This window comes from Dermochelys coriacea, chromosome 19 (genome assembly GCF_009764565.3).
Source record: "Dermochelys coriacea isolate rDerCor1 chromosome 19, rDerCor1.pri.v4, whole genome shotgun sequence".
Classification (NCBI taxonomy): domain Eukaryota; kingdom Metazoa; phylum Chordata; order Testudines; family Dermochelyidae; genus Dermochelys; species Dermochelys coriacea.
The window spans coordinates 8,778,249-8,789,628 of record NC_050086.2 but is presented as its reverse complement, the minus strand read 5'-3'; the positions used below and the strand labels follow the sequence as shown (position 1 = coordinate 8,789,628).

The following is an 11,380-nucleotide window of genomic DNA, read 5'->3' as shown; positions in this document are numbered from 1 at the left end:
AGCTGGAGAAGATAGCCTCTTGCAGCACTGATTGCGCATCACTGTCCTAGAGCCTTTGGACCTACCTGCATACGTCCATCGATTTTATGACTGGCCTGAATATTGAAATAAAACACAAAACTCTTCCTGACCAATTCTTAGCCACCTTCTGAGCAAATGAGGCAAACTAGCTCAAAGAGTGGGTTCCTTAGTCCTCCACCAGGGCGCAGCTAGCAGGCATTGGCAGGGTGTCCTGGCCCGGTTCGCTACTGTATTTTACTGCTGCTTATAAGGGAGTTCAGTGAAGGAGGAAGTAATTAGGAAATTGTTTCTGGAATTTCTATAGCCCAATTATTATAGCAGCTTTCAGCTATTAGTATATTTTAACCTCTCTGCAATAAAAACCTGGAGCCTTATTAAATGTACTAATTGCTAAAGGAACGAACCAAGACAACTCTGGATTTTTTTATTTATATATATATATATATATAAAAAATGTAGTAGCCCTAGGTAAAAATGAAACCATTTTAACAGTTCATAGAAATTAACACTGTTCAGCAAAAACCATCACATAAATAAGTTGATTAGCCCCCAAAAGAATATTTTCACACAACAGGCTCTTTCAAGGCGAGTGCCAATACAAGCCCAGCGCCAATGCAAGCCCAGCCATTGTGTGTAGCTTCAAGGTGAACCAATATTCCAACAGTACCAGATCTCTCCTTGGCAAAATACCAAAGGCTAGTGGCCGGCTCAGCATGGGTCATTAGGCTTGGTCAGAACAGACTGAAGTAGAAAAGAGAAAGGAGAGGACAACAATTCAAGCATACTTCAGTCCTGGCCCTTCCCACTAGCAAATGCAGCGACGCTGGCAATCAAGTCATTGGCAAAACTCCAATTGACTTCACTGGGAGCAGGGCCACATCCTTAGAGACTAGCCTCAGCTGCAAAGTTTGGACCCAAACTTGTCCAAAGTTCAAGGAAGTTGGGATCAGGACCCTCACTGAAGCCAACATAGGGTGAATGCTATGATCAAGGGTCATAAGTGACACATTCATGATGTGTCTTTGTAACTACCCCTAGCTCCCTTCAAGGTTTTAAGCTTTCCCTGCCCACACTGACCATCTTCATGGCACTCTTTGCGGAGTGATCTCCACAGCATCCGAGGCCAACCAGCCAGTTTCTTCAGGCTGGGACACCCAGCCAGGCTTTTACACACTAACGATCTAGGCACCCATTTTTAAAGCATCGTAAAAGAGAAACAGAGGAAATTGTTAAATAAAGAACAGTTAGACTGAGTGCAGCAAATAGCACTAAGCCAACAAGCTCATCACCTATCCTTTAAATAGTGTGTGGTGCATGGGCAGAAGTCTTCTGTTCTACCCCACAGATTGCTTGTTTCCCTTCATTCTGCCCTCCAGATTTGCAAGGTAGCATATGTCCCACTTAGATTTCAAGAAAGTGCTGGAATCTGGTAATGTACAAGATGACTGTGGATCTTTTTATGGCAAAAAACAAGCTCTCTCTGATCTCCCACAAACCCTGACGGATCTGGAGTTAGTTACACATTCTGTGGGGTGAGACTGCATCCTTTGCTGGATGACTCAAAACAACACAGGTAGTGAACTCTTGTCTGGATTACCACATTTTAATGCCATCGTTGACCTAGTCACAGTGAAGTAGATGAGTGTAGAAGGGTGTAGATGATGTAGTCTTAGCATGGATTTAGCCTCCAAATTCTTTCAGAGGGCAGCCTTGGTATTAGAGAATGCAAACTACATCATGCAAGGCTATAACGGTCTTTCGTTTGGCATGTTGAGTGTAGGCGACTGCATCCTGGAGCACATTCTCCAGAACACAAATCTCCTTGTAAATCAGATGCGAGACATACTTCACACCACCATGGTGAGCTAGATGATGAATAGCTAGCTTAGCAATGCCCTGGATTTTCTTAGAACCTTCCTATGGAAATTGACGACTTACGACCAGACTTATTGACTAGGTATTGACAGGTTACAGAGTAAAGCAGGAAGTTTTCAGGCTGAAACGTTGCCAAGCAGAAGACCTGAGACGTGTGTGGTTGAAACTCAGAACCAAAGTATCCCAGCTTGGGACCCTAACTCTCTTCTGTAACAAAGTATCAGTTAAACCTCCACAGTTGAGGTTGAAATTTTTTGTTGGAACACGATGAAAAATGGCTTTTCAACAACAACAACAACATGTTCATGTTTGACTTTTTAAAAAAAAAAAACCTGCAAAGTGAAAGTTTCTTTTTTGGTAAAATGTTTTGGTCTTCAGTTTTTGAAAACCAAAGCTTTTTAAAAAAACAAACCAAACCCCTACATATTATACCTAGTTACAGAAAGATAGACCAAGGTTAAATGCAACTTGCCCTAAAGGTCACAAGACCAATGGCAAAACTGGGAATGGTATGCCCTATCACTGGCTTTAACTGTCAGACAAAAATTGTGTATACAATAGTACATCACAACACATCCTCTTGAATTGTGGGATATGTGCACACACAAAAACATCAAGATCTGTTTGGTAGTGAAAATATAATTTTATTTTTAGCTGCCAGCAATATACTGGTATATCTGTAAAAGATGATCCATAAGCATACTACAATAAATTGTATGGACTTGTCAAGTATTTCTGCATACCATGCTCCAATTCCAGATGTCCAGTTCTCGGAGTTTGCATCTCTCCCCACTTCATCCCACCCACATACAAAAAGCAAGAATTAGTGTCACAAGCTAAGTGGGTTTACTTGGGATAGATAAAGTTTTGTTCTGAAGATTCTCATTTAACACATTCAAATCATTATCTGAATGGCAGAGTGTACATTTTGCTGTTCTTAGCCACTGTGTCCTACATGGAGATAGATATCCGTGGGTTTGGCTCAACACATTCAGTTTTTTTTAATGTGTCTGTTCCTTTGATATGAAAAGCCAATTTGATTCTTTAGCACAGAAAGTTGATTGCATCTTTATCCTATCATGGAACTGCACACAATTCTTTTCAATCAGTTTAAACAGACTCGTTCCAGAAAATTACCAATTTTATGGGAAAAATATAATTATGCAACTACACGGCTACAGTAGTCCATGTGGGACTTCGAATGCCAGAGAAAAAGAGACACATAGGAAATGTTTGTAGTGCATGAAATCATTTCAAGGGTTCACATGTGTCCCGCTCAAACAGTTTTGCACATGTAGGAAGTCTTTCCAGAAAGGAAAACTTTGTTTAAAAACCAAATTCATGTGTATACCTTGTTCTCCAGTCAAAGTGGGAGGAAATGAGGACCGGGAGTTTCCCATTAATAAGGGTTACTGTAAGTGCTGGTGATTGGGGTCAGACTGAAAAAATACATATAGCACAGATGGCTAATCCTGCCACACACCACCCTGCCAACGCCCTGCGGTTCTGACCTGGAGGGACTACCTGTAGAGGTGAAAGATATTCAGTCTCCACTAAGCTCTATGCGGAGGATGCCAACAAATAGGACAGCTATAGTGATGCAATGCAATGCAATGCAATCACCCATCCCCTGGGAAATCAGAAAGACAGCAACTCATTTCACAGAGGTCAGCAAGCGGCCACCACATGGCATATCCCTTTCAGTTACTAACCAACCAGAGCCTCATTTGAACTGCAACTATAAGGGAAAAAGCTCGTTCTTTTAGTTGCCATCCAATCTCTGACACTCAATAGCTCATTGTATTAAGACAAGAAATACATCAATGGGTGCCAGAGACAACAGGAGCTTTAACTTGGTTCCCAAGCTTTTAACCATGTCAGCCATTAAAATTACTTGGTTGTAGCATATTATATTCAACATCCGTGTTTTGAGGATGATAATTAAGAGATTATTCAAGGGAAATTACAAAGCATCTATGGTTTATACTAGATTATAGGCCTGATATTTTAACAAGGTAAGTATGTATATGCATGCTTTTTTGTGGCCAATTACCCCAATTCAGTGTGCAAACTGGGTCACTGTAAATACAAATGGTTAATTATGATCATGTGCATCCACAGTTACCCAACACACACAAGCTGTGTGCATACCGAGTGCCTAATTTGTTTACAAAAAAAAATTGGGCCTGATCACTAATTAAACAACTCCAAAGGGCCATCCTGATCTAAAATATAGATTAATTTCAATTGACTAAATCATACCCAAAATTAAACTGATTCCTATATTCCATTTTTAGTCGAGCATCTTAAGCTATACAAAGGCAAAAAGCACCAAACCAATAAACTTCTATTGTTATCCTCCATGTGTTATTAACAACAAAACCAAACCAGGTTTTAATCTGACAAAAAATGAAATAATTCCCCTCTCTGGATGTAGCACTGGCAAGTATTAAACCCCTAAAGAAAATTTTTACTGCTAGACAAACTTTATTCATGGTGCGAATGGGCCTTTAGGATACAGTGAATACAAGGCGGCTACAAATCATTTTCTAACTAGGCTGCTCTGTAGATTTTCCTTTCAGTTCCTGAACACCTCTGCAATAAATCATAATAGGGCTTAATTTTAAGCGTATCGATCGCGATCTTTGTAAAGACAGGTAGCAATTGAGAGTTGTTACAGTAATGGAATTCTAGACCTAAGAAGGCAAGACAAAGGCACCACAAGCCACGTATACAAATATGGAGTACTCTATCACTTATTTCAAGCTAACTTTATGGATATATGAAATAGCAAAAGCAGGATGCTTAGAAAGTCATACTGTTTTTCATAAAACTAGTGCTTACCAAAATGTTAGTGTATAAAAGTGTGTTTCTGTGAGCATTTTCATGTTATTGCAGTAGGTTTAATATCAGAAAAACAACCTACAAGGAATAGCACTTTCCAGACTTCTAAAATCAGTTAAATATAAAAAAGTATCATTACAAAAAATATGTTAATGCTCTTTGGAGTAGGGTTTGATGGCCTCTAAAATAACCTAGTAATTTATTTCATGCATCAAAACCTTGCCTTTGTGTTTTAAACAAGAAAACTATTCCCTGGTTTAGAAATATTTGAAAATTGCTTTTTAAAAAATTGCAGTGCTATTCCTCAGTGTTGCTGCAGCAAACCTAAACGTATAGTAGTGCAATGATTACGGTTATGCAAAACTGTCATCCAGGTATGTAGACAAGTAACAGTCAAGGGATAAATACATACATAGAAAGGCTGACACTTCACAGAACATTATTTTTGAGAGAGAAAACAAGAGGGCTTTTCTTTTAGAAAAATGCATACTGTACGTTAAGGCAAATATTCGCTTTTAAAGGTCACTTAAACATGCTTCAGAAAAAATATCTTTAAAAAAATTCTCAAGATTTCTACTCTAGTTGCTGTGTGTTCAGTCTTGCATTGCTAATCATTGCACTCCTAGCTATCATATACAGTAGCTATTTGTCAACTAGAACCCTAAGCTTTACATGTACATTGTTTACGACAGCACAGTTTTCCTAAATAAATGTTACTCAGACGACCTACACAGAACAAAGGCTCTTTACTACCAAAAAAGCAGCCACTTGCAGTTCTTAAAATGAACCAATGGTGGATGTCTAGCTCTTTTGGTTTCTTCATGATGCGCCATCAAAATGACCTTCTGCTAACTGTATCTGCTGTGACCCAAAACTCCATTCAGACAGCACCGTTTGTTTTTTAAACTAGTGCGCATCAGGCTCCAGAAGGCCCATACCTAAACATTTTCTCTGACAGGCCCCTAAACAAAATTCAGACCTAGATCCCAACTCCTGCAGTTTGGGGCATTCATATCTGGGTCTGTGGTGGCCATATTCTGGGGTTTTTTGTTTGTAATTCAACAGTATTTTGTTTTCTTGTTAAAAAAATTGCCAAGTATTCTGCAAAAGGCTTTTTTGGAAATAAGATCCTTTGGTATACGGCTGGGATAGACAAGCAGGTACAGATCAATATGTTGTAGATAACTATTTTATCCTACATGCAGAAGAGTAGTAAATTTCAAAATACATAAATATTTCTTGTACCATATACCAAGAGAATATTGTGGACCAATTAGTGAATTTCAAGAGAGTTCTACACAGAAACGGACCAAATGTTTGCAAGTTTAGCTATAGTTAATAGATAAAAAAAGGAGTGGAGAAAAATAACCCTTTATGCTGGGGTGTCTAGGGTACCCCAATGCAACATTAAACACAAATTGTATTAATGATAATCTTCGTATTTGCTGCTAAAGAAGGTAAAGAAAAACAAGCCTCGTTACTCCTGTTTTGCGAATTTTAGGTAATTACTGTACCTGCTCTATCCAATGTAACATTGAATAACTGCAAATTCATGCAAAATAAATTGTTATTTTATATGCAAAAGAGCAGTCTGTTACGAGAAGCATTCTGTTATGGAATATGTGAGAAGTCATCTCTTTTACAAGTGCTAATTAATTAGTGAGTCTCTTGGCTACATCGCTGTAAGCTATTTCAATCTCTTTGTCTCCGGGACAAGTATTGGTGAATTCATCCCTGCTATAGGCATTGGTCAGGTATCTCCAAATCCCTGTCATTTCCTTGGGAATATCAAAATTGCGATATTTTTTGGCAACCACCTAGAACAAAAAAAAATATATACAATGACTATTTCATGTCCTTTACGTTACATCAATTCTTGCATTCTTTGTCACACTATCCTCACAGAGTACAAACCCCCCTACAATGCAACTTCCATTAAAGATCAAAATCAGTACATCTTGCCCTTCTGGTATGTATGTAGACCTGGTAGTACACTATATGCTTCAGGAGTACTTGTGGCACCTTAGAGACTAACAAATTTATTAAAGCATAGGCTTTTGTGGGCTACAGCCCACTTCATCGGATGCATAGAACGGAACGTATAGTAAGGATATATTACACACACACACACACACACACACACACACACACACACACACGGTGGAAGTTGCCATACAAACTGTAAGAGGCTAATTAATTAAGATGAGTTATTATCAGCAGAAGAAAAAAAACTTTTGTAGTGATAATCAAGATGGCCCAGTTTATCCAAGGACAATGAGCAAACTAGTACTACAGATTAACTATTGCTACAACCTGACATATAAATTTAACCTGGGGCTCCATCTGCAGTGTGAGACTGCCTAGAACAGTGAAAGAGAAGGGGAACAAAAGTCAGACTATGGTAATAAAGAAAAATCTTCATTTTGGCAGAGTTATCCTCTCCCAGCTCTTTCCAGGTGTGTCTAACTTGTCCTCTGGTCCTATATTTGGCATTGTGCAATTTATTTGTATTACTAAGGCCATTTTCTATACAGACAGAAAAAACATGTGCTTACTGAAACATGGAAAAACTGTACTCATATGAAGAAAAGGAGTACTTGTGGCACCTTAGAGACCAACAAATTTATTTGAGCATAAGCTTTTGTGAGCTACAGCTCATGCTCAAATAAATTTGTTAGTCTCTAAGGTGCCACAAGTACTCCTTTTCTTTTTGCGAATACAGACCAACATGGCTGCTATTCTGAAACCTGTAGTCATATGATGGTTCTTAAAGTCTCATGACTTCCTTGTTTCTACAGCGCATTAAAGCCTGGCTTGACTTGGGCCACAAATCTTTTTATCTTAGTTATCTGTTAGGTCTCACAGTAACTAGGGTAGGCACAGAAGCTTCACACACATTTCAAAAATCTTTCATTAAATTATTATGCAATGTGTTAATATTGGGGTTACACTTAATGAAAACTTACATATTCAGTCTTATTTACCAAGTTCATTGCAATGGGATGGGATCCAGGATAGTGTAAGTTTTTTTGCTATCTTTTACTTTTATTATTTTGTAGGCCATTATATCCACTATAAGAAATGTAACTGAAATGACTGTAGTCCTTCCCAATAAAATCATTTACCTTGACAATATGTAGTTTAGGTAGCAGGTTGCAGTCTGCTAATGTCATCTCATTGCCATCCAGAAACTTGCGGGTAGAAACTGTGATATCCTCCATGCTGTTCTCGTCTATCTCATCAGGGAGAGGAGCATTCAGGTACTCATCCAGTTTCTGCAGAATTTTCAAGAGGCTACGTTCCAAAGCTGCAGGAAAGGAATACAGTTTTATGTGAGAACAATAAAGAGGAAGGAAGGAAAGAAAGCCACAAAGCAGTTTTCAAAGAAGAGTTATCAATCTATTCGCTATTGATATCTATACAGGAAGCACGTCTGGTTCTTGCATCCTCTTCCTGATGTAATGTAATGCAAGAGAATTGGCTAAACTTAAAGCACCTAGGTAATGCATGGAACAGGGATTAGTTTATAGACACAATCTGTTTTTTTACAATTCATGTTTTAAGAAAAGTATGAATTCAGGACTTGTATATTAAGTGGAAAGAAGTGCGTGTCTATAAAAATTCCAATGTCCAGATTTTCCTTTTACTCATCTCCTTGTACATACTGTAGTACATCAGATGCACTTTATAATGGTTACTTGGCACATATGTAGCCCTACATACCACTAAGGCTGCTTACATAAATGTGCATTGCTGTGATACCCATGGCAGTGCCAAAACACTGAAAGAGACATTCAGTCTCCTTTGCCACAGCTATTATGGCAAAGTCAGTCTTAAATCAGCTTTCGTGGTAGCTGGTAGCATTATACACTGAATTGAAATTTGTGCTATCTACCAAAACAGGACAAACTGAAGTTTAAGCGGAAGTTTAATCTTAGGTCTTGTCTACATGTAAACTGACACAGAAATAACTAAATCAGCTGTAATTCACACCTTCAGCACACGTGTGTATGAATGCACTTATTCTGGAATAAGAGATCCCTGTGTCAGGATAGGGTTCTCTATTCCAGAACAAGTGCATCCACACATACACACACTCAAGTAACTAAAGGTGTACATTAATAGCTGATTTAGTTATTTCAGTGCCCATTTCATGTAGACAAACTCTTAGCTCTTCCTTGTTTTTGTCAGCTTGACATAACTTAAAATCATTAAAATATAACCTGTAAGTGTTTATTGCTATCTAAAGTGTGGCCTAAATACAAGCTTGCACCAGTTTAGTTAAATCACTGCAAAACCCTGAGTGGACACTTCTTTTCCATTTAAGAATGGCTTATGTTATTTTATCATAAATCTCTTCCTAACCGAAATAGTCACAAAAGATTTGCTCTGATTTAACTAATTCAGAATCATACACACATAGGACTGGAAGGGACCTCAATAGGTCATCTAGTCCAGTACCCTGAACTGAGGCAGGACTAAGAATAACCTAGACCATCCCTGGCAGATATTTGACTAATCTGTTCTTTAAAACCTCCACTGAGGGAGTTTCCACAACTTCTTTAAGTTGCTTGTTTCTGTGCTTAACTAAGCTTACTTAGCATTAGGAAGTTTTTCCTAATGTCCAACCTAAATCTCCCTGGCTGCAATTTAAGGCCATTACTTCTTGTCCTGTCCTCACAGTAGTTAAGGAGAGCATTTATCAGCCTCCTTTTTATAACAACCTTTTGTATATTTGAAGATTATTTTCATGTCCCCCACCATCACCCAGTCTTCTCTTCTCCAGACTAAAGAAATCCAATTTTTTCACTTTCTTCATAGGTCATGTTTTCTAGACATTTAATCATTTTTGGTGCTCTCCTCTTGACTTCCTCCAATTTGTCCACATCTTTTCTGAAGTGTGGTTCGCAGAACTGGACAATATTCCAGTTGAGGTCCTATCAGCACTAAGAAGAGTAGAATTTCTTCTCAGGTCTTGCTTACAACACTCCTACTTACACAGCCCAGAATGATGTTCGCTTTCTTTGCAACAGTATTACATTGGTGACATTTGGTTTGTGATCCACTCTCGCCCCTAGATTCTTTCCTGTAGTACTCTGTCCCAGACAGTCATTTCCCATTGTGTTTGTGCAACTGATTGTTCCTTCCTAAGTGTAGTACTTTGCATTTGTCTTTATTGAATTTCATCCTATTTACCTCAGTCCATTTCTTCAGTTTGTCAAGATCATTTTGAATTCTAATCCTGTCCTCTGAAGTGCTTGCAACCACGCCAAGCTTGGTATTGTCTGCAAAATTTATACATGTACTCTCTATGCCATTATCCAAACCATTTATGAAGATATTGAACAGAACCAGACCCAGGACAGATGCCTGCTGGACTCATTCAATATGCCCTTCCAGCTTGACTGTGAACCATGGATAACTACTCTGACTATGTTTTTCCAACCAGTTGTACACTCACCTTATAGTAGGTGCATCTAGGCTATATTTCCTTAGTTTGTTTATGAGACGGTCATATGAAACAGTATCAAAAGCCTTACTAAAGTCAAGATACATCACTTCTACTACTTCCCCCCTAGCCACAAGATTTGTTACCTTGTCAAAGAAGGACATTAAGTTGGTTTGACATAATTTGTTCCTGACAAATCCATGTTGACTTATTTATCACCCTATTATCTTTTAGGTGCTTACAAAGTGACTGCTTGATTATTTGCTCCATTATCTTTCCAGATACTGAAGTTAAGTTGACTGGTCGATAATTCCCTGGGTTATCTTTATTCCTCTTTTTATAGACAGGTGCTATATTTGCCCTTTTCCTAGACTTCACAAGTTCTCAAAGATAACTGCAAATGGCTCAGACATCTCTTCAGCCAGTTCCTTAAGTATTCTAGGATGCATTTCATAAGGTCCCGCCAACCTGAAGATATCTACCTTGTCTAAATAGTTCTTAACTTATTTTCCCATTTTAGCCTCAGATCATACTCCATTTACACTGCCGTTCACTATATTAATTGTCCAATCACTTAGTTTTCACCAAAAAAAAAAGTGACACCAAAAAGGCATTTAACATTTTGCCCATTGCTGCATTTTCTATTATTGTCTTTCCCTCTTCATTGAGTAATGGGCCCATCATGTGCTTGGTCTTCCTCTTGCTTTTAAATGTATTTGTAAAATGTTTTCTTGTTACCCTTTCTGACACTAGCTAGTTTAATCTCTTTTTTGCCTTGGTCTTTCTAATTTTGTCCCCACACACCTATGTTTTTTTTGTAGTCATCCTTCATAATTTGACCTTGTTTCCACTTTTTATGACACCTTTTTTGAGTTTCAGGTCGCTGAAGATCTCCTGGTTAAGCCATGGTACTCTCAGTTTTGAAAGCACATGTTAAATTTGTTGCAACTCCGCATGCAGATAAGTCTGAACTCTTGAAAAAGCAAATCAATCAAAGACAACAGCAGAGGGCAGTATAGCCCATAAAACCAATGCAAACCTAGTTCTACAACACTGGTTATATTGGAGGAATTTTATCTCTTTTCTAAATGTAAACACTGCAGAAAAATAGTAGGATTGTGTGTTTTACTTGCGTTCTCATGCAACAACCATTTAGGAACAAAATACGACTCCTCTGATGATTCAAGGGTC

At 38.3% G+C, this 11,380-nt stretch overlaps 1 protein-coding gene across 3 annotated transcripts in view; it reads right to left on the bottom strand.

Moving 5' to 3' along the window:
• Window positions 1-2,519: 2,519 nt before the first annotated feature.
• CLIC4 (chloride intracellular channel 4) overlaps window positions 2,520-11,380 on the bottom strand; it is a 55,487-nt gene continuing 46,626 nt past the window's right edge. For all 3 annotated transcript variants that reach the window (XM_038377703.2, XM_043506047.1, XM_043506048.1), the window contains 2 exons: window positions 7,866-8,047; window positions 2,520-6,557 (listed from right to left, as the gene is read on the bottom strand). In XM_038377703.2, coding sequence (XP_038233631.1) covers window positions 6,393-6,557; window positions 7,866-8,047 — 347 coding nt within the window. In that variant the 3' untranslated portion in view covers window positions 2,520-6,392. The remainder of the gene's footprint in view (window positions 6,558-7,865; window positions 8,048-11,380) is intronic.